Source organism: Coccinella septempunctata, chromosome 9 (assembly GCF_907165205.1).
Source record: "Coccinella septempunctata chromosome 9, icCocSept1.1, whole genome shotgun sequence".
NCBI lineage: Eukaryota > Metazoa > Arthropoda > Insecta > Coleoptera > Coccinellidae > Coccinella > Coccinella septempunctata.
Window position 1 is genome coordinate 17,327,009 of NC_058197.1, and position 27,834 is coordinate 17,354,842.

Below are 27,834 nucleotides of genomic sequence, written 5' to 3' on the forward strand. Positions count from 1 at the left end.
GTATTCGTACCATTTATTATAAAAACTTGAGATTACATGTAAATATCCAATTTTTTGTACACCAAGTGTCATCTACCGTTAAAACTCTGAACTAATTCGGTACATTTCATTATTCATTACTACTTTCTGTAGTAAAATAATTATAAGAATATAAATTGAATTACTGAGGATGGATTATAGGCCGCAATACTTAAATACAATTCAGTAAGGAAACAATAAATATTTCAATATCGTTATATGATATTTTCGTACCATTCATTGAAAATTCTGTAAATGTAGGCTATACAGAGACCTCTATCGTCGAAACACTGAACTAAAGAAGCAAAATGAGCACCCAATAAGGATTTCTATAAAAAGAGATAAGAAGTATTATATTATAACATAATTATTATTATAATATAATAATTTCTTACAAAAATGATAGTCATGATGCAAAGTCTCCTGAATTTCATATTAATAGCGTTTTCATGAACAATAAATTGAAAGGATAGCCAAATGAAGAAGAAGAAAACAGTTCTTTAAACATTTGGATTTCATGTTCAATGACATTGACACCCTTCGTCTCCTTTTAATTTTGGTCAACTTACAAGGTAGGTTCAGCAAATCCGTGTTTATTTATCCAATCTTTCAACTTTATTCATTGTAATTTTATTTTCCAATTGTTTGTAGTTTAAAATTCTCATTTACGCACATATGTTTCGCTAAAGACGAATATTATTTTCTTCAATTTTGTAAAACTATTTATTTTGTTTTAAGGTTAAAATGGCTATCAGACCAGTTTTCAGACCCACGATTATAAAAAAGAGGACGAAGAAGTTTATTCGTCACCAAAGTGATCGTTATGGCAAGCTGAAGGTAACTATTTTCCTACGAGAAGACGATATGATATATAATAATTTTTTTTTTAATCTAGAGAAACTGGCGTAAACCAAAGGGTATTGACAACAGAGTAAGACGTCGTTTCAAGGGACAGTATTTGATGCCAAACATCGGTTATGGATCAAACGCTAACACCAGGCATATGCTCCCCACTGGTTTCAAGAAGGTTTTAGTCCATAACGTCAAAGTAAGTAACACTTGCATATAACTAAAGTAAACCTCAAATCTTTCAATGGTTTGAAATTAATAAGTACACTAGTGTCTCACCTGATAGTATAGAATTCATCAAGGTGAGAAATCTTGGGCTTGTTTTGGATTTTTCTTGTGATGGTGCCAGATTGTTAGCAAAACAGTTTCACATTCATTTTGATTGAGCTTGTGGCTAGATTTCCATGCCACTGCTAGTTGTTCTACTTCTTTTAACTAATTTTAAGCTGTCCTGGGGCTCAAAAACTGCTCCTCCATGTGTAAGAACCAACATGATGGAATTGGTAATTTGCGACTGAAATATCATGTCGAGAATTTTAACTGATAGACCTCAACTCAACATAAATAATATATTTCATGTGGACACAAAATAATCTTTGATGGTTTTTCAGGAATTGGAAGTCCTTTTGATGCAAAACAGAAAATACTGTGCAGAGATCGCACATGGTGTCTCTTCAAAGAAGAGGAAAGATATTGTAGAAAGGGCTAAACAATTATCCATCAGACTGACTAACGGAAATGCAAGATTACGTAGCCAGGAAAGTGAATAAAATAGCAGTTTTGTTAATATATAAAAGTATAAAAATATGAACTCTTGTTTTTTTCCTCCAAACCATAGTGTGTGTTTTGCAATGTGTTGCAGAGGCCATACTTTCATCATAAAACTTGAACTTTCCTACTATAAAAGTATGATTTGCAGTACAAGATAAACTTTAAGAAGTCTTTGGAAAAAGTATTACCTTCTAAACTTTACATCAAGCATTACAGTGAAAAAAAAAGATTATATTTAGTGAAAAAAGTTGTGTCGATACTTGATCCAGTTCTTTGCTCAGATTCATTCAAGAGTATGTACAAAGGTAGGTTGGTTTTCAAACCTTTGTTCATAATTAACATGAGCGTAAAGAAGAAAGTTTTTTTATTTAGTCTGGCAAAAGAATTTCAGTAGACATAATTTTTGAATTTTTTCTTAGCCCTTTGTGGATAATTATTGCGAATAAACTCAGGGGCGTTTCCAGCTAATACGTTTAGGAGGGGTGATTCCAAAAAAAAATTCAACTTTTTCATTTCACAAATACTAAATGACAAAAATGTGAGCTAACAAAAAATTCTTATGGGGGGGAGGGGGTGTAATACCCAGATTACCCCCTCCCACTGAAACAGCAGGTGAATAAACCAAGAATCATTTCGGTCATATTTAAAAAAAAGTAGTCTAACGAAAAATTCCTTTCAGACTAACCTCTCAGCTTGGTGTGACCTCAAATATCTTGTGATTTATTGATTTTTCGTTTCAATACAAGTTAAGGCGTAAAATTTACCGGTTCCGTTAATGGTCAAATAAATTTTTTCCTTTGAGCCATTCCCTACCTGAGTTGTCCGCGGTTTAAAATAGAGAATCAAATAAAAAAAATTTATCCAAACCAAAAACCGACCGTTATGATTAGAAAAGGATGCAATTTTGTTTATTCCCGGAAATGCAAGCTTTCGATTGGTCGAATCTTTTGGCGCGAGCCTCCAGCGCCTCTATCGGAACGCCATTCAAGGTTTCCTGCACGGCGTAGAGCGGCCAACTAACATCATTTTCGTGCTTCGACGTACTGGTAAGTTGAGTTTACAATTATTCTCTTAATTTTTATAAAATACTAGGAGTTGAGTGGCTGTGTGGTGAATTTTTATAAAAATAATAGTTTTTTAGCTTGAATTTTATCGATGATTGCAAAATTTTTAGCATTTTCTGTAGGAGAGTTAAAAATTCGAGACAGTTAATAATATTGGATATTTCTGTAGATGGCCGACATCAAATTCGCAGGAGTCTAGCTGCGGATGGCGATTACCACTTTGAAAATTAATATCTGTGAAAGTACATTATTGTTGTTGTCGGCATTTTCACCCAAATTTAGCATATTTTTCGAACTTTATTTTGATACCCAACTTTTTGATGGGCATCTCTTGTTTGAAATACAATTAATTTGGGTGTGTTCTTCTGTTTTAATATATTATTATTTCAAGTATGGCGCCAGCGCGAAGAATACTTTTTGAAAATTTTCAAAAACAATCTTGGTAACATATCGGATTTTTCTAAGGAATCGAAATTTTCAACAATTCACCCTCAGGAGAAAAATGCGGGAATGTTTGTAGTATGGTCTTTGTTTGGTAGCACTAGACGCTTTTTAGCAGGCAAATGTCAGAATAATGTTTTCAAGAAATCTGTTTTCTAGCTTCGAATTGATTTCACAATTTTAGTGCGAATAATATTATAGAAATAATTCCGATATTTTTTCACGTTTTTCAGTAATTCTGAAATCGATGAACTTATTATATTTCCCTCCATAAATTGATAATTTTACTTCAGCTTCATCAATAGAGACTTTGAAATAGGAATATTAACTTTGAAAGATCGGCAAATTTATAAAAAAAAAAAAAATTAATTGGATTCCATGTGAGATTTTTCTAGTGTTCAATGAAAAATCAATATATTTGAAAGTTGATGTTTGAATTCAATCAAGCTGCGCAGTGAGCCACGTCTTGTTTTCATTGCGCGAAATGCTCAAATAAACAAATCCATCGACGCTTTCCATATATACAGGGTGTCGCAGAAATCGATGTCAAGTCGAAGTCGGTTAACAAGCTAAGGCATAGTAGTCAACAAAACAATATTCAAAAAAATAATTCAAGCTTATTGGAAGAAGTATCTCTTAAAAGTAAAGCTTACTGACTAGTTTTGAATGGCTATTGCAAAGGGTGCTTTGTGATATCAATACCCTACCTTGTCTGTGTTCTTCCACAACTAATGAATGCTTCTTCTCCAGATTTTATCACACCTAAAGATGTCTGACGACGGTACTGTTATTACCAAAAGAGGGCGGAAAGCAGCCGAAAAGACTGAAAAAGCAGAGAAGCCTGAGAAAGCTGAGAAAGTCGAGAAAGCCGAAACTAAGAAGAGGAAAGCTAAAGTAAGTGAAACACAAGAAACTCTTCATTTCTTCCAAGTCAATCTATCATACGCTCTCGTGAAGACTGCATGTGTTCTTGTCGCTCCTCATAGATTGCGTGATTAATTCATACATTTCTAATATCAAACAGTAAAATTGGTGTCAATTTATGCGTGGTTTACTACGTGTTCATAATGGATAGAATATTGAGTTTGAATATGGCTATATGCGTTGTTTGTACTAATTTTGTAAATAAGAAATCGCCGTCAGTGGAATGCAGTAAATGTAAGAGACGTTATCATGCGAACGGCAGATGCTCAGAGGTAACAAAAAGTCAATTGCAACTGATGTCAACAATGTTTGGGGGAAGCTGGATGTGTTCGAGATGTCGGGGACCTGCTGAGGATCCGGCAACCCGGTCTGGTTTTCATGTTGCTGATGATGACGCTGGTGACGACAGTGATGCCAATGACGGTGACATTTCACGGCTGCTGCGCGCGCTCAGACAGGAGGTTTTTGCTGCGAGGAGGGAGGTTGGAGAGTTGCGGACTTCAGTTGATTTCTGTTCTGCGAAGATTTCTGATTTTGAGGGGAAGCTAAGTGGGGTGGACGAAATGGTAGGGATGATTAAACGTCTGGAAATTGAGAACCATAACCTCAGGAGTGAGCTCACTAAGGCGCAAGTAAGATTGAATAACATTGAACAGAATGTTAAGCCGGAAGTTTGCCCAATTGGACACATATGGGTATTGTTAGAATTTTCTGTTTGAGACATGTTTATTTTTTAATTAGGAAATTAAGAAATTAGGTATGATGTATGAGTATATTTTTTTTCTAATTTCAATTCAGTTGGTGCTATTGTGGATTCATTATCTGTTTGTACCTTTTCTTGAATGAATAAATAAATAAATAAAAAGTCATCATCGATGATGCTTAATGGTAATTTGCGACTGAAGAAATAATGTCGACCCCTTGCACTGAGTAAATCAACATGAACTCATCTTTCATTGAACGGAAACCGAGTGAAAATTAATCCCCGTTTCTTTGTTTTACAGGACACAAAAGAAGAATCAAATGACGTATCCCCAGCGAAAAGAGGAAGGGGCAGGCCAAAGGGCAGCACCAAAAAGAAGGCAGTAGCCAAGCCAAAATCAAAAGGAACTTCAGGACCAGGAAGGAGGGGACGACCAAAGAAGGAAGCCCCAAAAGACTCAGAAGAAGATGAAGAGGACGAAGAAGAAGCGGCTGCCGAAGAGGAAGAAGATGACGAATAAATAATTTTAGTTTTACACATAAGATATCATCCATTGTTTTTCTTCCATCATTTTATTTCGTACTACAAATTCAATTTGATGTTCCGTGCCATCATCGTTTTTATTTTTCATTTCATGTGCGTGTCCCCATCGAGGTCATAGTTCGGTTCTCAAATTATTTAAAAAAAAAGGACTTCAGTTCACTCTGCGAGTTTTATATGTATTATAAATTATTCAAATATCATAGTGTGGCGTGTTGTGTCTCTATGAAACATTAACTTGAACACTGAATAAATCTTTAAATAATATTTAATCACTGGTTTTTTTTTACGAACAGTGTATTTTTAGACATATCTGAACTATAGTATCCGCTTATTTTTGCCACTTTGTTCAGATAAACATAACAAGTTTTTTCAATCTAGAAAAAAAAATTAAAAAGTTTTCCTCCTCCGCGAGGAATTGAACCTGGGGTAAAACGACATAGCGCTTGATGCGGCCGGGGATACTAACAACTATGCTACCGAGGGTGTTTAAAATTTTGTATTGAGAAACATACAGAAACAGGTTACTACCCGAGATTATGCGGGACACGCATAAAAAAAATTTCAAATGAGTAATCTGAAATATAAGTAATCCCTAGTAAGTATTTAGAATGTATAATCTTTGCCCATAATATTAAATTAAAGGATTCTTCCCTTTTCGAAAATCCTGTAGCGACATCTGTTTTCTAAAAGCATAACTTATCTTCACTCCTACAGTTTCCTATGTTCAATATAGGATATTTCATAAAATTATGAAAGACTCAAGAACTATAAGGAATAATGAATACATCTCACTAAATCATTGTTGAATATTATTTAAAACTGGCTCATATCAGAAGATTATCGCTTGCGTTAAAATTTAAATATTTCTATTCATGGTTTTCTTGCTTGGTAGTTGGTACGTCTGTGGAAAATGCGTTTGATTTTAATGGCGTTTTTTACGTCAATGAGGTGTCCTTTGATAAACAGACTATTTTGAATAAGTTGAATTTTAACAAAAGTTCATGAATAAGTCAGGAATATATTGCGTACGGACAATTTTTGAAGTTAATGTCAAGAAAACTGAGCTAGCAATTTGTCGCCATTTTTGGATAACTGTCAAATCTAAGTAAGGTTCCTGTCAAAGAAAATCATTTTCACGAGTAAACAAAAATATTTAACGAGTAAATATAATGTGTTTCAGAGGGCTGAAAGACTCAATATTCATGTGAACCTAAGTGCTACTAGTGAGTGAGGTGCTGGAGAATACTATGCTGTTTTGGGTTTGTAGGTCAGTCAGTACCAATATGGGCAAGATTTTGTGCATAAAGTTGGAATAACACTGGACATAATGTAAAGAAATCTTATCAACAAAGTGGGACGATGTATCGTGCCAAAAAGCCTCTTCTCTTTGATCTTAATGAGCATCTGATTTGTAAACTATGCAAAGGTTATTTTGTTGATGCTACAACTATTATAGAATGCCTTCACACATGTAAGTATTCAGTTGATCACAATAATTTTCACTTATTCATTAATGGATTTGCAGTTTGTCGAAGTTGTATTGTGAAGTACTTGGAAACAACAAAATATTGCCCTATTTGTGATGTTCAAGTGCATAAATCAAAACCCTTACTTAGTTTACGATCAGACAAGATTATTCAGGATGTTGTGTACAAATTGGTTCCAAGACTCTATCAAAGTAAGTCTTCCATTGCAAAATTTTATCGAGACACATGTATTAAATATTTTTTCATTCCAGATGAGTCACGGAGAAGAAAAGAATTTCACAAAAATCATCCAGATACCAAACTATCCGCTTCAGAGGAGAACTTTGAAGCTTCACATGGTTTTTTCTTGACTCCTGAAGAGGAATTGAGTGTTACTTTAACTTATTATGGCTCATTAGGCAAACCAAGGTTGGGAAAAAATTGAGGGAATATTTTCATATCCGTCTAATGCACACATTTGTCTTTTAGGTACCTAAGGTGCCCTTCGGCAGTTTCAGTGATGGTTCTACAAAAATTGATAAGGGCTAAATTCGATCTATCCGATACTCATCATGTAGATATACTTCATAATCAAGATTGTCTGAGTCCTTGTTACACGCTGATGGATATTATGTATATTTATAAACTTTCAAAGGTAAGGTCATCAATGTTTTCCTTTGGAACTCCAGTAAACCATATTTTTTTCAGCTCGAACCTTTGGATCTCACATATCGAATTTACGAATATATGGCAAAGAAACTGAAACTGGAAAATCAGGATTGTAAGAGGGAGGAACAAACGGATATCAGTAACCAACAGCCAGTGTCTAATAACAATAATTGGAAAGAAGTGCAACTAAGAATAAGTGAAAATGGGGAAATGTCCATTACAGGAATACAAGATGATATCACCTCCCAAAGTTTCAGTAAGGAGATGATCGAAGTCCTAGACTCGAAGCCAAAGTCTCCGATCATGAGCACCCCTTTGAATTCGCTCAAGAAGAAGGAATTACCAGAACTGAAAGCCATCCGAAAACCTACTCAAAATTCGAAATGCATCAATATCATTAGCGATACTATAATAAGGTCACAGTCGATCGAACCAAGGCCAAACGATTGTTTGATTCCTAATTCTGGTAACAAGGGAAACGGCAGTGCTGTGTCATCAGTGCCATCTATGAACTCAACAACCACTACAGTATTCACCACTGTTAATTCCACCAAGTGCAGCGTGGGCACAGCTGATGGTAAGGAGGGAAAAGCTACCGCTGAAGATGCGATAGAAAAAGTTGAGGAAGAACCGCTTAAGAAAAATGTGGAGGGCATGAAAGATGCGAAACAAACCAAGGAGGGGGCGAAGGGAATCAAAAGGAAATTTGATGATTCGAGTACTTCAGATACGAAGACTAAGACCAATAATCATATGAAGAAAATTCATATGGAAACCCCTATAAATGAAGTGTTAGATGAGAAGAAATCATCTATACAGGACGCAAAACAGAGACCTGAAAAGATGGACGAAAAACCCACAAGCGGAAGTGGCAAAGGAGAAACTAAAAATGAAAATAGTGAAGTTTCCGCGAGAATTAATAGTGCTGAAAGTGATGAGAAATCGAAATTTCAATTCGAAGAAACTCCCAGTAATGCTAAGAGTGATAAATACTTACAATCTGTGGGACATACACCTACTAGTAACGGCAGTAATGCCACCAAACAAACAGAAGAGGAGAAAAATTTGCCCAGCACAAATCCTACTCCTCCAAAACCCTCTACCAAATATCAGGGAGGTTCGCAACCGTGCTACATGCCTAAGACTTCTTTCAATCCGGTCTTGAACATACCTAAGCTAAACCAAAGTAACATAACTTCGAAAAATGAGACCAAGACATCGTCAAAAGTCATGACTAATGCGAGGCAGGAAATCAAGACAAACTCCAGCGCTAGCCCCATTAGCACCCCTACAATTAATTCTGTGAGTATTTGTTTTCTTTTCAGAGTTGATGGAGATGTAATTATTTTATCTTCTTCAGAATACCGTAACCAAACAAAGGCCGAGCACCAAAGTGAAATCAAACGCACCGATGGGGTACAAAACGCTGAAAGATCCACCAAAGAGTTGGAACTCTCAAATATCCAAGGCGAATTTGAACAAGGCCCAACCGGACACGAAATATTCCGATCTGAAGAACGTCAGACCTGCCAAATTCTTCAAAATGAGGAATAACATGCTTAGGTTAGTATTTTCGACCGGATCCTCATTGGTTCTGATAAAAAACGTGTAAAATTTCAACTTTTTCAAGGTTTTTGGGAAACCCGGCATCCGGAGTTAAGCCAATGTACTCAGTACACGTCAACGCTGAGCAGGATAAGCACCAGGAGAAGGTGGTGGAGAATAGGGAGATAAAAAAACACTCTATCGTTAAAATTGATCCTAAAACGCTGAAACCGATATCGGAGAAGGCCCCCGAGACATCAAGCCTGAGCAGTCAGGTTTCTGCGACTGCCGATCTGAAGATCAACACCAGCTCGGTGTCCATTTTTAACCCTTTGAAACTGCAGAGTAAGTGAAACGAATTTTTCATTTTTCCTATATTGATTTTTACGAGGGAGGTTAAAAATTTGATTTTCTACTTAGAATTGTTCGTTTATTTATCGGTTCAAAGAAATTTTAACCAACGTCGAGTCCTCTGTGTTTTTTCCCTTCTTAATCGTGAAAACCTTCTTAAATGTCTAAATTTGGATGCAGGTAATTCGCCGAAATCGGAACGGAAGTCCCCCAAGAGCCCCCAATCACCCCGACACAAATCCTCCCCCTCCCCGTCGCCGCCTGTGCCGAAACGGGACAAACCCAACCTGAACTTCACCCCTCCCAATCCCTTCGTGCCCAATCTCTCCTCGCAGACCGTCAACCCCAACCAGTTCTTGTGCGGCTCTGGGCCCCCCGGTTTCCCCTCCTACGATCCAAGGGTGATGGCGGCCTACCACAACCTGTTCTACGGTCCGGCCATGGGCTTTCCCCCGAATCCCCTGTCGTACCATCTGGGCGGCCTGGACATGGGTCAGCGGGGGAAGGGCTTCGACATATCCAAGATTGTCGGCATGCAACAGCAGGCGTCTTCCAGCAAGGTAATTTTGTTTATTTTTTAATTGAATTGACTGCCTGTGGAATTTATTGCAGTCTCTCCACGAAAAAATGATGTTTTTCATTAATACACTTAACAAATTCATCAAATACGTTACCATCTGTTAAATCATCGCTTTATAGTTTCCCTAAGACTCTTCATTTGAAGATACACTGCTCAACAATTGAATTCATGAAATTTTGGAACAATCTACTCCAGATTGTTAAATAATTTCTTTCTTTCAAGAGCCCCTCGTCCTCTCAGAGTACCTCGAAATTGGACGTACCAATCGTGCCCCCCCAAGTGCCTTATCAGCCTAGGCCGAGCCCCATGTCGTCTCGCGCGTCCAACATGACGCCCGCCCCTAAGCGGTCGCACAAAGACCTGACCAAGAACGAGAAGAGTCTTCAGAACACCGTGGAAAAGCTGACGCTGAGCAGGGCTAAGGAGATTCACAGAGCCGCTGAGGCATTGAGCAAGCTAAACTCTTCAGACGCAGCCAAGATCGAGAACGATAAGAATGATAAAGTGGAGAAAAAACTGGATAAAGAGAAGAACGAAAATGAAGGTAAGAAAACACCAAACAAATTTTCATGCAGGGATGTTCAAATTTTAATGTTTTAGCAGCAGGGTCACAAGCTACCGGAGGTGAAAGCGTAAAAAAGAGCCAAAGCGAAACTACGACATCACCTGGAGAAGAGAAGATCACAAAGAAAGAAGAAGAAACGGTCCAGCCTAAAACTAATGAACCGGAAGATCCTACCAGCAATACTAAAAGTGAAAATAGTGATAAAACAGGTGAAACGAAGGATTCAAAATCGCAACAAGGAACGAGTAGTTCAGATCCCCCCGAAGAAACATCGAAAAAAGAGGAGGAAAATACGTTGCGGAGTACCAGTACAGATTCTCAGATAGAGGAAGGTTCAAAAAAAGACAATGTCGATAATGTAAATAAAACCGAAGAGGTTGGTTCGGGCGAGATCCAGGATCAACAAAAAAGTGCAAATAACACTGATAATGTTACGGAAAAAAGTGACGATTCTAAAAAAACTGACGATAGTGTTAAGGAAGCAGATAATAAAGCGGGTAGTGAGAAAATAGATGGGTTGGCTGGGAACAAATGATCTACTGTAATGTAAGTCTATTTTTTAGGATTGCAGTTGAGATGTTCAGGTATATATTTCGGTTATTTTTTATTTTTGTACAATCGTTTATTTTATATCATCTTTGATACCAAGAGAAAATAATACAAATTAAAAATCGAAAATAATAGCAAAGAGTATTATTTTTTATTTTCAATAAAAACTTGTCAAACTCCAGGTGATTGTTAGATATATCTTATATTTTCAAAATAAGAATATATACAACATGAAAAGCATTCTGCGAGTTCGACATTTAGACCACTTTAATACAAAAACATCACAAATTTGTCATGCGGCTCTTGACTTTTGAATAATCTGAAGATTTCACAAATTAATGAATCCAGACCGACCTGAACATCTTTGACTGAGAATGCAAGAGCGGAATAACAGCTTTCTTCTTATTCAGAAATCTATATAGAACTAGAGATAGACAGAAAGGGGAAAGAGAGAGAAACCGAGAAGAACAAAATTATTTTCGGGTTAATGTAAAATTTCTTATCGAAAATTCGTACTTTGGACATATTTTTATAGAACTGGAGGAAGAAGTGGCTTGTGATAATCAGAATTTTTAAGCGAAAAATAAAATTAATTCAGATAATAGCGTGAAACCTAAAATTTTGATAGACAGTAGATTTTAATATTTTTTTTCAAAACCGGGAAAAATTGAATCAGGATCATTTGAAAATTGTCTTCCCATACTTCGTCATATAGAGAAAATACAATTTGAACTCCAATAGAAATATTTGTACAAACTAAAATTCAGACACTCTTGTTTTCGTATTTTTTTCAAACAAAATCACTATATTCCTCCTTTATTTGCACAAATCATTTCTTTATGAATATAAGTGCCTGAATTATGTATGTCAAGAGATCGAGATATCTCAGAAAGATCTTTTTATGAATTCAAAAATTCCATATATTGATTAATGTAGTAAGGGGACAGAAAATCTTCGAAAATGTAAGATTCTGAGTTTGTTCACAATAATTAAGTTGATTTTAAATTTTTAATATCTCAACTCATTTAAACTGATCATTTCAAATCACAAACATGAATATTGAGCTTTTTCACAGCAGAAAAAGCAAAGAGAGTGAACAGACCGAGGATTTACTGGCCCTTTACTATAATCCGAGTATTCATAAGCCATAATCCATCTTGATTTTGAATCCAAGCGTTCAAAATAAAAAAAAAACAGAGCTGTAGAACATAGTTTATAGGTCGAACTTTTCCGCATCCTACAATATAGCTGAATATGTGCCTTTACTTTATCATTTTTGTAGATAAGATTTTGAGGCACTTGCTCATGAGATTTTTCACCGTCACTTCAAAACATTCTTGAATATTTTCTCTATATAATAAACGATTTATTTTCGTAACCTATTTCACCGACACAGCTATGTACATTTTCAGGATGATTTGTTGAAATTTCGGAACACAAAACTGTAAAACTACGAATTCACACGTTATTTTTAATTTATATTATTTGAAATGTAAATATGTATTGTTACGATTAAACTGAAAATATGTTGAATATTTGTAGTATAAAACGCATGTTTTTTTACTAATAACTGAAAAAATCGTATTTGAAAAATGACAATTCCTTGAGTTTGTTATGACCTGGACATGTAATAAAAAAGAATCAGACGTCAACTATTCAAAGCATATGATGAGAGATTTCAAAACTACATTCAGACGGCTGTGATTCCATTTTAGCTTCAGTTTTCATCTGTTCTTTCGAATATATCACGATGTAACCGAGTAGAATTCAATGTTTGAAATAGTTGAAAAAAAAATTATTACAGTGAAAGGTATTTTGACAAAAGCAGAATTGTAGCTATAATTTTTCTGATATATAAGTTAAAATATGGAGATTTTATTGATTGATTGTATATTGTATATAGTTCCAGCACAGATGATTTAATAAAATATTTATAGTTAGTTTTTTCATTCACTGAAACAACAATTAGAACCCTTAGAGACAACTTTCAGCGTTTTCCAAGATATTCTTACTCGATTATTGAACTTAACCTACCCTGACTATTTGAAGTCGACCTTTTTTGGCTGAATATTCGACGATTGACTTTTGGGAAAAATCATAACGCTCTTGTGATGCGCTTAGGTTTCAAGAAATCAACTCATTGGTTATGCTTAGCATAAATCTTTTATTCACATAGAAATTCAATGGTTTACTTATTTGTCGTAATATGTCGAAATGCAACTCTCTCAAAATGGAAATTTGAAAGAGACACTTGTCACAAGAGTATACTTTGGGGCACATACCTTACTCTCAGCTATCAAAGATCGGTGCTCATTCTCTGACAATGTCTTACGGCATCTTTCAATTTGTAAACAAGATCTTGCATTTCTTGACTATTGCACGTGAAATTTAAATATTCTGTTTTCTTACACCCCATTCCTTCATCGAACTTTTCCATTGTGAAACCTATTCGAAAAATAGGACCTCCGCACTGATCCAGACTATTCGACTGAAACAAAAGCAGTTCTAGAAGAGAACGAAGCTATACCAAATGAAAATATACACGCCACCCTAAGAAAAATGATTTTTCTGAGTATACTACCCAAATTCAGACTTGTATGAAAGAACTGATGAGGAAATAACAGGATGGTTCACAGTTGTGAAACCATTGATGAAGTTCTATGGTTCTTGTCGAGTAGAAACTTTTTCGGAATATGGATTTCCTCAGTTCTAGAAGCTAGTCCCGGAGATATTAATTATATCTCAAAATTAAAGTACCTGAACATATGAATTTACCTTCACTACAAAATCAATTTTCCAATCAACATCGACAACATGAGGAGGGTGACTTCCAATGTTCAACAGAGTTATCTCAACGCCCAATTTATGCACGGAATAGAGCTTACTGTATAAATCTGACCTCGCCTGGCCAACATTACATTCTTCAAGTAAATATTGCCTGACATCCTCATCACTGGCACCATTTCTAACAAACTCTGCAGTGGCGATAAGCAGGTTGGCATACAGTTCTTTGACGAGGTCAGGTTTCGAACCAAACAGAGAAGCATTAGCTGGAAAAAAAATTCGCGAAATCATCTCAATCCATCCCCGATTCCATAAAACATACCATGTAATTCTTCACCGCCACCAAGAACAGAAAAACAATCGTCCAGAAGTTTTTTACAAGTTTCATCGCTTACCACCTTCGCGTTATTCAAGAGACGCAAGGATTTCTTCGTCGATTCTCGCAATTGCATCATTCAACTCAAATCTGATCGTTTCGAGGATTAAATAAATCAACTTTTTTCCATTTACGACAAATCAACTAGTTTGTCTATGGAAGATTTAGAAGGTTATGTTTATAGAAATGTAAACAATCGGCAGACTGACATAAGACTAGTTGCGCCACCAACCGGAAATGTTTGAAAGATGCTTTGAAGGGTGGAAAGCGATTTTTCCAAGTTTTCCTTCGTCCATTCGAGTTTCTGAAATATAACTTTACCTCACTGGTGCGGAAAAACATCTCATTCTGCTGATAGCAGTGGAAAAATTCACTTTTCTGCTATTAGTGTAGGAAAATGAAGTGTTAGAAAGTAGAAACAAACAATAACAATTACATAAAATTGGTAGAATTGAAGAATACTGAAAATGTAAAGGATGGTCCAAATGATAATAAAATTTGCGTTTTCACTATTTTTTTTATTATCCGAGATAGTTTGTACATAGATATCCTTAAATAATAGTATTTTAATAATAAATATTCTCACTGTTCTCTTAATTATTATACTTGCTAAAATATTGCAGTATTCCTCCTTCACATTTGTGAAATATCCTACTTGAAATTGACATCAGAACATAAACAAAAATCGAGAATAGCCAAGAATCAGAGACGTGACAATCCGAAGATGATAAAGGGGCCTTCACCTCAAATCGCCGAAACGAGACATGTCATTTGAACCCCCGACATCTTCTTCGAATTACCAGTCTTCACACAGTTCAAAACATTGAGCTTCACCATTTTGCAGTTGAATCACAAATCAAATACGTACATCACTATTTCGAGTCCATGAACACACTTTTTTCGAAGTTTCGAAAGCCAAGATCCCATCTCGTATCAATCTAGCTATCACAAAACTTTGGCTTGGCTCGCCTTCCTGTTAAAACAAATTCGAGGGGGTTGAAGATCTTGCGACCCCCTATTTAAATCGAAATACTACTGGTTTTCATCTACGTTATAGTAATCTTACGCACAACCTTTTTTTTAGAGCATGTTCAACTATTTTACTCCTCTATTTACAAACTGAAATTGACATATTTATTTTTTATATATTATATTGCTCTTTTTCTTCATACTGCAAACAAGTTAACGCTGTGAAAATACCTCAACTGGATCGTTGAAATGTTATACTGAAGATTTTCTGTGTAATTAAAAAAGATAATACACAATGTCGACTGAAAAATTAAGCTTATCTATTTATAACTTTTCTTTTCCCCCTTTTGTCAGGGAATGCATTCTGTTGATTGAAATTTCAATTAAGATTTTGTCTGAATATCGTATAAACCCATTCTTGATCTCTTGAGATATTTTCCAAAATATACATCCTTCAGCTATTCCTCTAAAATATGTATACGCTTGATTAATTGAAAATTCAGCTTCAACCTCACAAAAGTTGGCCTCTTCTTACACGAAAATACAGTGTTTGAAAACTTAACAAGTTACAAAAAATATAAAATCATTCAGTTTTAACATTTAACAATTATATACTTTATCGTAATTTACAACAAAATATTTACAGAATGTTCGCAGGTACTATTTCAAATTCATTCATGATTCATATGGTATATGTGGACAAACGGCAACGATTGAAGCTTAAGTGAATTAAATATCGCATCTTACATAATTAGTATAGAGAATTTGAGACTGTACTGACTGCAGCGGAAACTGATGGCATCTCCTTCTTCTTCGAGAACAAGGAGGTCCCAAAAGTTTCGGAAATCAGTTTTATTAAAGTGAACATGAATAAATTTCGTTCGAAGAAATACCAAATGGAAAAATGATAATGAATAGAACATATATACATAGCTAAGTGAAATAGCAAATTTATCTTGCGAAAGGGGGTAATTTTCTCGGAGAAAACTTCCCCAACTTCGCATTTTTATCACAATCGTACAAAACGAAAAAAAAAAAAAAACTTTGAGCAAGTCCTGTGTAGAACGATGATAACATTCTTCGTGAACGGAAAAATTGGCCGCATCATCTCTCAAATACAAGAAATACCTAAGTTAATGTTAAACTTACGCGCTACTATATTCTAAACCTAACTTACAACTAATCGGATTAAATATTTATATATATACTAGAGTATAGATATTTCTTTGGGAAATAAAAATTTTCTGACATCGAGAAAAATTCTCTCAATCGTTTTTAGGACCATTTGAAACTTTCATTTCTTCACGTTTATTAAACTAGTGAGCCCAAAAAAATTTCCGGAATTTGAGAACGCTACTTTTTTTTGTTTTCAGCCTTCATAACCTTGGAACCCACTGCTACGAGTGTGATGTCTTACGACGAAGATTCAATCAAGGGGGACTGTTGGATCCAAAACGAAGATTTCGTTTGGAATTGTCGGAATCGTTAATTTTTTTTAATGCTTTTGTTTAGAATCTGAAAAAACTCAGGGGGGGTGATGTGTGAATGTCGAATTTTTCCGAGTTAGATTCCAAGACATGAAACGGGGGTTGATTAAAAGAGATGTACAGTATGGCAATGTCCATAGACGTATGGAATAAATAGCTACATAAACACAGATTCTCTTCCTTAAAAAATCTACGAAATTCAACAATAAATAACTTTAATGTCACAGCCTAAAATTTAAAAATGACACAGAACGGTTCAAAATACCAGATTGCGAAAACTTCTCGGGTTGCTTCTCTTCGCATCAGTCGGATATTAGTCTAAATTTACCCCTCGACAATCTGGTACTCTAAAAAATAGTCTGAAACTGCAATTTTCGGAAAATCAAAAACATTTCTCATCCTAGATCGGAGATATCAACGGAGTTAAGTAGAAGTGAACATAGTTTTCTTAATCGTGCATGTATATAAAACAATCTATCAACGATGGCAGCCATTTTGAGCAAAAATCTCGCGTTTTTCCCAAGTCGTTCGATATACACAACAAAAAGAGGCTCCAGTGTTCGAGAGAAAAGTTCATCTGTCAATGTTAGTTTCCATCATTTCCGTTAATATGAATTTTAGTAGCACTTTTCGGAAGAGTAAAATAAAATTGTCACGATACCAACGACCCACATAGATTCTAGATTAAATTAAGGTTTTACCCAGCTTCGAGATCATGTATCGTAGGGAATTGAGGTGGTCAACACAAAAAAAATTCAATTCAAATTAAAAATCGACTGGAAAAATTCAAAAGAATTGATGATATATCACAAGAATATTCATTGACGTTGAGTGGTTATCACAGTTAAAGGTTTTGTGATTCTTTTAGACCGATCCCGGTTCCAAAAAAGTGATGTTAAATCGAGTATTCGGTTACACTGACAGACGCACTAAGCGATCAAACATTTATAATCTCAGTCAAGGAACTTTTTGTTATGCACAGAAATGGTTTTGGACATTTTCCGAACCGAATCAAAGAAAAAAAGACATCCTATCAAAACCTAACCTAACCGTCGAGTTGAGAAGAGAAAATAAGGCAGAACGGTGTTTTTCTTATCCCTTCCTTCATCAATAAATAAGTTGTGAGCGAATGTTTTCAAATCACCAAATAGAATTGACAACCGGTCGATTGCTTCCAGCGAAGAGACACCTCGAGTGTCAAATTTGAAACGAGCACAAACGGACTTGAGATACTTTTTTATCAGTAGAAAAAACAACTTCTGCTTCCTTAGACATTAAATAACAATTTAATACAGTAGTAGCGTGACTCGTCCTACAAAAAAATCTACCGTTAAAACTTTCAGCATTTATCGATTTTTATTTCTACTAGTCCAATATGGCATCTCATACTTGTATTACATGTACAATTAATATTGTCGTTTATACTCTAAATAAATATTGCATATCAACTACAGATTTTTTTCGTTTTTGTTGTATCATTATTATTATTATATACAAGGTGATGTTCTATGGTGAACAACTTGACCCTTTTAAATAATAATTTAAAATATACAAAAAAAAATAATACTTTGAATTTACAATAAATATTTACTATCCCTTCCTTAAGTAATATCAAGTTATTTTTGTTTATTTATAAAATTTACAGTCTTATTCAAAGATAATTGAATTTTTTTTTATCGCAAAAACGGCCATCTCTACCCTACTACTTCGGTTACCTTTACAATTTCAGACTGTCCAGTTTCTTGCAGGCCTCCGACACGGAGTCGGGATTCTGGGGCAGGGGGGCGTCCCCGGCTCCGATCTCGCTCAACGCAGTGCCGGTCCCGACGTTGGTCCTGCGCAGGGACCTCCTGTTCCTCCTGGTCGGCAAGGGGGCGTAGTTGTTGGTGGATGCGCCGCCGCTGCCGCCGTGTACCTGCGGTGCATTCGTATCATGAATCTTGTTCGTCTGATTCGCGTCGCCCCTATGGTTATTCGTCATTTCGTTCACGTTTTCCCTCGCGTTATTACTGGTCCTTTGAGTCGGATAATTGTTCGTTCTCGGTTTCGTCGACGTTCTGCCGTTATTATTGTTGTTGTAATAGTTGTTCCTAGCCGGACGCACGTGGTTGATGTTACCGTTGTACTGACCGCCGCCGATGGGCGGAGTCGTGACGCCGTTGAAACGCGACGTGAAACCGTGATTGGTCAGCGGCGAGTAGGGGGCGGGAGGGGGCGTGTTCACGTTCGTCCTGTGTTGCTGCTTGGTGTCCTCGACGCAGCTCGCCGCCGACGAGCTGGAATCCGTCCTCAGGCTCGACCTGTTCGAGTAGTTGTTCTGGCGATTGTTGTAGTTCCTCCTGGGGCCCTGCCTCTTCGCGTAGCCGTTCGTCTGCGCGGCCGGTCTGACGGCCGACTGCTGTTGCTGCTGCTGGTGGTGGTGATGGTGCGGCGGATGGGGGCCGTAGCCGTTGTTGAACGGCTGCGCCGCGTGCACGAACGGCGCGAACGGGGGCGGCGGCCCGTACGGCGGCGGAGGGTGGTAGTTGAGCGGGGGCGGCGGGAAGTTGATCGGCGGGAACGGCATGCCGTTCATGAGCTGCGCGGCGAAGAGGGCGTTCGGGGGCGGCGCCGACGGGGGCACGGGGAACGCTTTCTTCCTCCTGCCGCCCTGCATCGCGTTGAAGTCCTTCTCCGCACTGTGGTCGATGGCCAGCAGCGATACGACCGGGGTGTTCGACTGGCGCGCGACCGCCTCGTTATCGTTCGCGAGGGGTGGCGGCTGCGCGTATTGTTGCTGTTGTTGTGGCGGTTGTTGATCGGCGTAGGGCGTGTAGCGCGCCGGCGTCGAGCTAGGAACGTTATTTTGTTGTAAGGGGTGGTCGCCGACCGGGGTTGTACTGTCGCAAGGGGTACCTCGAGCGCTGTACCTTGCGTCTATGTCTTGTTGTACGCATTGACCCATGTAGGGTTCCTGTAGCATGAAAGATTATCCTTAGTTACAATTCTAAATGAGCCACGAGACTAACTACAAAGGTTAATTAAAAGGTTACACAATGACCGATAGTTCGATGAGTTAGTACACAACTGAAACGATGACTTATACCGTAACATTATTTCACTACACATTACATCGATTTCCATTGAATTCAACAATAATTACACCATATTTATATTATACAATATCAACCATGTGAAATTTATCAATATAATTATTAAAAATTCATAATGTTGATTGAACTGGATAAAATCCATCAGGCAATAAAATCGAAAGACTTCTGAACGATTAATAAATCTATATCAGATAAACCTTGTATCGGTTCTCCAATTTTTCCCCAAACACCGAATCAGCAGTAGGTAAAAGACCTTTCCTGCCTCATCATCTACACTCCATCCACTTTGTATAAAAGCAGTCCGTTGGCCATGGAATAATTTTCCATGTCTAAGAGGATAACCAACGTTGACTCTTCTCAAGCATCTGTGTCAATAATTAAAATTCTTTCATTGCAAAAATGAATATTTTAACAGTAGATTCTTGAGCTCAAAACGAACACAATGAGAAAACTGGAAGACGTGGGTGATATCTTGTGTTTGAAAAAGATTCATCAAATATCTGAAAAACCATATTCCGAAATTCATTTCATTCGATACAACCGTTTTTGAGATAGAACTAAAAATAACATTTTTCAACAGCCTGTATCTTTTAAAAGAAAGAATCATCAAAAATTTTTGAATTCGTACATTCCAAGTAAATTCACATTGTTTAAAAATAAGTAATAACAGGATTTTACGTAAAACAGACAACACAACGCTGATTTAAAACCAAAAATGTTTTGACAAGCATCAAAACCTCAAATTTTTTTACTATACAGTGTGGAATGTGTCAAATTTCCACGACCAGTCGACTGCTTCAATAAAAGTGAACGGATTAGAGTTACCAACACCAGCAAACAAAGCCCCAAGGCACTCACCTCTGTATAGTTGCCACTAGTTTCGATGGGTTCTGTGTAGACCGGTGGATGGTCAATGGGTCCGCTGTACATGGGCATATTATAGAAAACTGGTTCGGAGGTATAAGAGACCTGCTGGTTGTAGCAAGGGGGGCGCGGGGGGCTACCGGACGGAGGCAGCGGGGGGCCCTGTGGTCCTGGACCTCCCTGGGCCCCAACCATATATTGAGCTGGGGCTCCATTGTTTGTATAGTAGCCGTATTCGTACTGAAATTAGGGGATATATTTTAGATTTTGGACCGTCATAAGCTTCCAATTACATGCATGGATAAATTTCTATTAATAACTGTTAATGAAGCTATGAGCTGAGCATTTTGAAACATCGAAGAGCTGATTATACGGCTCATAGGAATGTGAAGTTAATTCCACACAATATTTGCAGTTTTTCCTATTTCAAATTAATCTCTAGTTTCAAGTTGCTTGAAAAGGCCTTAAATGAAAATTTACTGAAGTAGGGTGGGGTATTTTTTGAATTTCTGTGTATTGAAAGATTTTAGAAGAAAAAATCGAAATGCTTTAATTTTGTTGAACCTAGGATGTTTCAGCACTATTTCATACAATTACTAAATATATACAGGGAGTAATTTCATAGTAACTGGACTGATTAATAAACTATATCCTTAACCATTTTTTCAAGAAGTTGCAAATAAATTCGCCATCCTGTCACTAAGAATTTCAACACCCTGTAAGTGACGTCAAAATAAATTTAACAGCGAACCCATATGCATGACTACTAACATAAAATCATGCATAAAAAAAATATCAACAAGGCGTAAGTTCACAACATTGAAGTGCGACGCTTTGTAATGACAGAAGGGAAGTAGATTCATCCGATTCTTTGAAGAAACAGAAAATTATTTAATCAAAACCCATCAAGTTTTGAAAACTGACCTGAAACTATCTGTCTTTCTCCAAAGAAAAGTAAAAAAGGTAACGCGAGATCTTCAAGTAGACCACGTTGATGTTCTGTGACTCAAGGTAGCGCATAGCTTGCACTACGTCCAAACACAGAATATCAACCTCAAAAATTCCACAGCCTACTTGAGGACAAATGTTTTCATCGCCAATTCTGCATTACTTCCTTCCCTCAATCACAAGAATTAATTATTAAGTGCAACACTGCATGTAGACACCAGAGACCTTAAGAAAGGGATGATAGAGTGCGCCGGATGGCCTCAGTACTGCAGGCTGTCCAGCAACACGTAGGTGGGCTGAGTCACAGGGTAGATGCCCTCCGAAATGTAGTTGCTGGACTGATTACACACTGTTATACTCTAATATTGATACAGTAACATTTGAATAGATGATTTGTATAAAGTACAAAGTAAAAAGGTGAAAACATTTCGACCGAACATAAACAAAAGTACTCGTTCACAGATGTTGATATCCACAGAGTATACGATATCAACACCTATGTTCAATAGAACGCCCAGGAAGTAATTCTTTTAAAACTGAATTTAATTAATAAATACGACACCAGCCTTTCCAATTTCTCCTGGGTACACCACAAAATTTCACAGAGCAAACAAAAATCCTGTATTTTAGAATTAAAAAAAAGAAACAATAAATGATTTATCAAATGATTAGTCGTGATAGGACATATTATCAACCAAAATATTAGGGGGACTGACAATAATGAATGTAATGCGAAGATGAAAAGTTTCGATTCAATAAAAACTTACCGGCATTGCCATAGAGTACTGCTGTGGCATATAAATTGTTTGGGCAGGAAACATCATTGAAGGATAGCTTGCCGCTTGAGGAGGACCAGTCTGAGCCGGGTAAACAGGAGGTGCTAAAATAGAATTCACATAAATAAAAGCAGTAAAACCTAGAAAAATGAAAACTTACGTTGGTACACAGGTTGTTGAGCGTTGGGATCCCCCGGAACTGGAGCGTTTGGAGGGGGTGCGTAATACCCTACACTGCCTTGGAAGTAAGGCATGGTCGGTGGTAAGAAATATTGAGGATTTCCAACAGCTACAGTTGTAGGACTTGAACCGTCGTATGCTCTATTAAAGTTGAAGGGCTGCGGAAATGATAACTATTATCGGTTAAACGTATCCAAGTTTGAGATCACGGAAGAAAAATGCCATGAGAATGTGTCTGTTGTGTAAAAATTTAAATGAAAAAGTCAGCTGCTCAGCCTTGGTCTACTTGACCATCACTATCAGCAACCAATGGAATGTGGTGTAAATGGCGAAGAAAGTGAACCTAATGAACCATCTGCGCAGGACGGGTCATTTCGAATTCAAATTTTAGACAACTTGGCATGCGCGAAAAGATTAAGGTGATTTTATCGAGTACTAATAGCTTATATCACTCAAACGACCATTTAAATACATTTTAATTTCATTCCGTTTTAACAGAGGGAAGAGGTGATGTTGCTATGCCTGAACCTTCGAAGTTACCTATCCGTTACACCCGCAAATAGAAGGACAAAAGACACTACGGTTACGGTTATCAATTTGCCGGTATTTGTCACTGAGCAGGTAGTTTTTCTGGCAACTCGAAGGTCATATTCATTATTCTGCGAGTTTAAGGGAATAACAGCTGCTTTCATTATTGTGTACCTACCTATACTTTCTATTTGCACGTTGGCGGATAACAATGGAATAAACCAACGATTTTCGAATTCCGCAAAAGTGGAAAAAACGCCGTAGCAAGTAGAAATATAGGAGTATAGAATATAAATATATTTGAATAAAATTACGACCAGTTTCGTGAACACCTGTACCAAATTTTAACTGCAACATGTGTTATTTCTTATACACTTGGAATACACTTCCTTCGCAAAATTTTGGCAAAGCACCAAACAGCTATATGATGAAAGAATTCAGTTTTCTGCAAACCAGCAAGCAAAATCTTTGAAACAATATCAAGTGTTCCATTTTAAAATCATATGAATTGGTTTGCAAATTATGAACGTACTGAAATTCAAATCGTATAATATTTTTTTAACGTTATATCTATGTAGGTATAAAAAATAATTGATCAAAAACTGGAAATTTAAAGGGCTCTTAAATGTCTCTATAAAATCGACATAGTGAACTCAAATGACAACTCAAGGAAAATAATCGATATCTGATGGAATTTAGAAATAATGGCCTTTATTCTTCACTCACTGTTTCATTTCTCATTTGTCGAATTTCAGCATACTGCAGGTAATTCCGCAACTTTCACAAAATGGCGCTCCGATATGAGGTTATAAACGCAAACATTATTTTGCACTGTTCAATACTTCGCGACACTTGACAAGTTCAGACGCGGTTATAAACACACACGGTATATCGAACCGATTAATTTCACATACAAAACCATAACGTCCACAAGTGTATTTTGGTTTTCCAAGATAATGGCGTACTCAAATTAGGTTATGATCTCAAACACCGGTCTCGGAATGGCAGCTGACAGGATGGACCACGAAAGAGAAAGGGCTCGATGACCTGAGCACGATCATAGAGAAGCCAAATTTTTCTTTTTCTTTAATGTCAAATACCGACTGCGCATTCCCCACTTCCGGTCATAGAGAAGCCAAATTTTTCTTTTTCTTTAATGTCGAACACCGACTGCGCATACCCCACTTCCGGTCACAGAGAATACATTTTCTTTTTCTTCGTTGTGTGGAACATAGACCGCGCTCCCCCCCTAACGGTCATAGAGACCAATTTTTTTTTCTTCAATGCATTGAACATAGACTGCGCGTTCCCTACTAACGAATATAACAATAGAGAAATCAACTGCGCATTTCGAAAAATTCCACGTCCGATAAGCTATTAATTTCGCATATTAATATAATTTTAAAATAATGGTGGTATATCTAAAGATAAGGAACATCAATATTCTTCTATGTCTGAACGTGATGCGCAGCTTGTATCATTCAAAAGCGTCTATGTTCTTAACATGGTGAATGTTCGGTGGTGCGCAGCTTCTACCAAAGAGTAACAAAGAGTTACTCTTCTACCCGTTATTATCTATGGAAACAGACAACGCTCCGTGTCTATGGTATGAAAAAACCACAGAATATCATCATGAACATCAATATTCTTCTATGTCTGAACGTGATGCGCAGCTTGTATCATCCAAAAGTTCTTAACATGGTGCAAATGTTCGGTGGTGCGCAGCTTCTACCAAAGAGTAACAAAGAGTTACTCTTTTACTCGTTATTATCTATGGAAATAGATCACGCTCCGTGTCTATGGTATGAAACAAGCACAGAATATTAAATCATGAAGGATAGAAGCTGAGCGCCACATTTAAACATAGAATATCAACATGAAAAACTCCAAAGGCTACTTGACGGAAGTTTTTTGATGAATGAATTCCGAATATTTAAAGTAAAAATTGTGAATTGTGAAACAGTGAAAAATATCGAATGCCACAATGAAATCCGAATATTAATTGGCTTTCCAGACCTAAGATTAACTTTTCCTCAATCAATTTTATGAATATTATAACATCGATGTTCGGCTAATACTTATTTGACGATTTCCAAAAATAACCTGGCATATTTCATTACTTTGTGTTGTTTTTTTGTGATCATTCAAATTGATATTCTTTCAGATTCAACAGAGTGTAAATTAAGCACTTTATAATCTAAAGCAGCTTACTTGTTTTTTGACAGCTGGTGCTATATTAAGTTTACGTTCTCTCAATACTATATTATCGGCCTCTCTCAAAGGCCGTTGGGCGTCATCTTCGCTCTCAAACGTAATGAAACCGTATCCTTTAGATACGCCAGCCCTGTCTTGTATGATTTTGGCCGCTTTCACGGTACCATAGCTACTGAAAAGCTGCAGAAGTTCGCCTTCGGTCGTGTTGGCAGATATGCCACCAACAAATATCCTGTTAGGCACCAGGGTACCTGTAACAAGCATTTGTGCAGCTGTAGCGCACAATCAAATACCAAAATTAGACTCGCAAAAAGGATTGTGTAATGACCGATAGGTAACCTGTTTAACTGTCATTTGAAATCAAAACGAATTCAGAAAAGAAATTTTAAAACAAGCTCTGTCTTCAAAAATAATATTTTGATCACATTTACCAAACTGCTCAGAATTTCTCTCTCCTTATAACAACAAAGAGTGGTAAAGGAAGCCAAATATTTCACCTATCATATCGAACTAACATAATAAAAATAAAATATACACACATTGGTATGTTTCTCCTTTTTTTTTATAGCAATCTCAAAATATTACTGACCCCCCTCACCTTCTTTTGATTCAAGTCACATAAAATCATCAAAGTTTTCACACAAAAAATCCATACCATGAAGATGAGTATCATTCACCCAATAAAATTGAATGATGTTGACTAATATATGATTTCTTCATTATTTCATGATAAGAATTCTTTTGTTGATAGTGAATATTATCACATGAAAATAAACACATGGTGTATGTGTCATTTCAAGATTAATATGATAATTTAAAGTAAAATATTCAGGGTTCATAAAAATATGAATAATTCCACATATGGCCAATGAATGATACTGAAGAAGAATGGCATATGATAGAGTGAATATGGAAACACATTTCGAAGATTCAATATAGGTAGTATACTGATGAAGATCAATGAACTGTATACAAATTTACACTATGGAATAAGATCATTACATAATGTGTAAAACAGATCAATAAATAAATACTCACCATACTTCGGAGCATTGTTGTTAGGTGGTGGCGAATTGTGTATTACAGCTTGAGCATTTCCATTAGAAGATGTAACTGGCGTACTGGCTGGAGTATTAGCAATGGAGCTATTAGAACTTTTTTTACCGTTGGGTTGGTTAGGCACCGACATCTTTCAAATTTTAAATATCTCTTCCACTTTCAAAAACTACCTGCAAAGGAAATCTGAATTTGAATCCATTTTACCAATCATTACACATATAATTTATCAACAGTAGATTTATATAATCTAATATTACATGTAAGTTTTCAAATTATTATTGAAACATATAGGTTCACCATTTTTTAGCTGCTTCAAAAATAAGCATCTCTCAAAAACAATCGGTGATAATTCCAAAATAAAAACAGTAGCCAAGCAATCCAAACAAGCGGATTTAGTGGGGAAACAAAAAAATCCCCTATGGTTTGACCTACTTTTGAAACTTATTCGGCCTATTTTTCACACAACTTTCTCGCAGATACATCTTCAGAATGAATAAATCCAGGCATAAACACTTTATTCGATAAACAATGCAGTTACCTTTCTCTTTCACCTTTTATCTTGGCTAGATGATAAATAACTAAGAATAATAGTCAACTGAATTTTCACTATAAACTTTAGTGATATTGCAGAAAGAGGAAAGAATGAATTTAGTTGCACTGAATAACAAGCAGTACTTTTGAGTTTTCATTCTTTCCTCGATAGGAAAACAAAATATTCAGGGGAAGACAAAAATCACCACTGCAGTCAAAATGCAGAGGTTTGGCGAACAACGAGAACTCTGTAATTGCAATAAAAATGAACACAATGATAGTCGAGATACTTACTTCAAAAGATTTTAGCGATAGTTTATTAAGATTCATGAGTGAATTTTGGTAAAATAACACACAAAACTACCAAAAACTAACGAAGTTTGCACTACAAAACGGAACCATCGAAAATGGCGACGACCAATGAAATTATAGAACTGTATAAACAGGGTTGTCGTTTTCGCGAAATTGCTAAAAGAAGAGACGGTTAACGTGACAGTGTTGTCGAATTTCAAGAATTTGACCGGGAATTTCATACTGAAATTTTCGTCTTTTCCTGTTTTCCACAAGATACATGTATAAAGAAGGATTTGGATAAAAAAATGCATTACCAAAATGATATGAATCATCATGATTCAATGAAATGAAACAATCAGATTCAAAATTATTCATTGAGCAAGCTTGAAAAGACACTAAATTCAATTATTCTCACCTAAGTTTTAGAAGTCGGCTGAAATTCTTTTTATTTGCTCTATTTAAGTCACTGGATGGGTTTCTTAGTTAATAGTACTAATTAAAATACTTAAAAAGCATTTTAAAAATTGTAAAATTGAACAGAACTTCAACAGAAAACGTTAACTTTTTCAAAAAACAAATTCAACTGTCAAGTTATTGAATTCTACAGCACAAACTTGATTTTTCGTAGCGTAGTAAACATACAACGCAAAGGAAGCTTTGATCATTGAGACTTTTGAAGTTATCTTTTGAAATT

The 27,834-nt window shown here is 36.4% G+C and overlaps 6 protein-coding genes across 14 annotated transcripts in view; 3 read left to right on the forward strand and 3 right to left on the reverse strand.

Annotated features, from left to right (window-relative positions):
* The window catches only part of LOC123319966, a 451,417-nt gene that overhangs the window by 81,511 nt on the left and 342,072 nt on the right, over nt 1-27,834 (reverse strand). The window lies entirely within an intron of this gene.
* On the forward strand, nt 529-1,675 carry LOC123319960 (60S ribosomal protein L32). The gene is made up of 4 exons (XM_044907061.1): nt 529-590; nt 757-855; nt 914-1,066; nt 1,479-1,675. Exons 2-4 carry the CDS (start codon nt 763-765, stop codon nt 1,635-1,637), a joined length of 405 nt encoding a protein of 134 aa, XP_044762996.1. The 5' UTR covers nt 529-590; nt 757-762; the 3' UTR covers nt 1,638-1,675.
* LOC123319965 (high mobility group protein HMG-I/HMG-Y-like) lies at nt 2,533-5,582 on the forward strand. The gene is made up of 3 exons (XM_044907065.1): nt 2,533-2,684; nt 3,894-4,037; nt 5,072-5,582. Exons 2-3 carry the CDS (start codon nt 3,912-3,914, stop codon nt 5,288-5,290), a joined length of 345 nt encoding a protein of 114 aa, XP_044763000.1. The 5' UTR covers nt 2,533-2,684; nt 3,894-3,911; the 3' UTR covers nt 5,291-5,582.
* Nucleotides 6,193-12,978, forward strand: LOC123320540 (polycomb group protein Psc-like). Its single transcript, XM_044907889.1, is given in 10 exon segments — nt 6,193-6,418; nt 6,494-6,784; nt 6,839-6,991; nt 7,052-7,434; nt 7,488-8,750; nt 8,809-9,011; nt 9,079-9,338; nt 9,525-9,904; nt 10,147-10,468; nt 10,525-12,978. Coding segments are annotated over 9 exon segments (3,576 nt in total). The 5' UTR covers nt 6,193-6,418; nt 6,494-6,672; the 3' UTR covers nt 11,025-12,978.
* Nucleotides 13,183-14,378, reverse strand: LOC123319952 (COMM domain-containing protein 3). Its single transcript, XM_044907051.1, has 3 exons — nt 14,145-14,378; nt 13,814-14,088; nt 13,183-13,526 (listed from the first exon to the last, which is right to left on the reverse strand). Exons 1-3 carry the CDS (start codon nt 14,275-14,277, stop codon nt 13,335-13,337), a joined length of 600 nt encoding a protein of 199 aa, XP_044762986.1. The 5' UTR covers nt 14,278-14,378; the 3' UTR covers nt 13,183-13,334.
* Nucleotides 14,696-27,747, reverse strand: LOC123319887 (basic salivary proline-rich protein 2-like). 9 transcript variants are annotated; one of them, XM_044906936.1, is made up of 7 exons: nt 27,556-27,747; nt 26,295-26,485; nt 25,254-25,528; nt 22,495-22,672; nt 22,326-22,438; nt 20,605-20,850; nt 14,696-19,607 (listed from the first exon to the last, which is right to left on the reverse strand). In XM_044906936.1, exons 2-7 carry the CDS (start codon nt 26,443-26,445, stop codon nt 18,372-18,374), a joined length of 2,199 nt encoding a protein of 732 aa, XP_044762871.1. In that variant the 5' UTR covers nt 26,446-26,485; nt 27,556-27,747; the 3' UTR covers nt 14,696-18,371. The 9 variants fall into 9 exon arrangements, with proteins under 9 accessions (XP_044762871.1, XP_044762873.1, XP_044762872.1 ...); XM_044906938.1 differs by having other exon boundaries at nt 25,254-25,507; nt 27,556-27,746; XM_044906937.1 differs by having other exon boundaries at nt 22,495-22,687; nt 25,254-25,507; nt 27,556-27,746.

Coding starts and splice junctions, on each gene's coding strand:
- LOC123319960 (XM_044907061.1), top strand. CDS start 763: ATGGCTATCAGACCAGTTTTCAGACCCACGATTATAAAAAAGAGGACG. Junction 856..913: donor ATCGTTATGGCAAGCTGAAG/GTAACTATTTTC, acceptor TTTTTAATCTAG/AGAAACTGGCGTAAACCAAA. Junction 1,067..1,478: donor TTTTAGTCCATAACGTCAAA/GTAAGTAACACT, acceptor ATGGTTTTTCAG/GAATTGGAAGTCCTTTTGAT.
- LOC123319965 (XM_044907065.1), top strand. CDS start 3,912: ATGTCTGACGACGGTACTGTTATTACCAAAAGAGGGCGGAAAGCAGCC. Junction 4,038..5,071: donor CTAAGAAGAGGAAAGCTAAA/GTAAGTGAAACA, acceptor TTTGTTTTACAG/GACACAAAAGAAGAATCAAA.
- LOC123319952 (XM_044907051.1), bottom strand. CDS start 14,277: ATGATGCAATTGCGAGAATCGACGAAGAAATCCTTGCGTCTCTTGAAT. Junction 14,089..14,144: donor TGGCGGTGAAGAATTACATG/GTATGTTTTATG, acceptor TTTTTTTTCCAG/CTAATGCTTCTCTGTTTGGT. Junction 13,527..13,813: donor AAATTGATTTTGTAGTGAAG/GTAAATTCATAT, acceptor CTTTTGTTTCAG/TCGAATAGTCTGGATCAGTG.
- LOC123319887 (XM_044906933.1), bottom strand. CDS start 26,445: ATGTCGGTGCCTAACCAACCCAACGGTAAAAAAAGTTCTAATAGCTCC. Junction 22,688..25,253: donor CACCAGCTGTCAAAAAACAA/GTAAGCTGCTTT, acceptor AACCGATAATAG/TTATCATTTCCGCAGCCCTT. Junction 20,851..22,325: donor AGTACTCTATGGCAATGCCG/GTAAGTTTTTAT, acceptor CCCTAATTTCAG/TACGAATACGGCTACTATAC.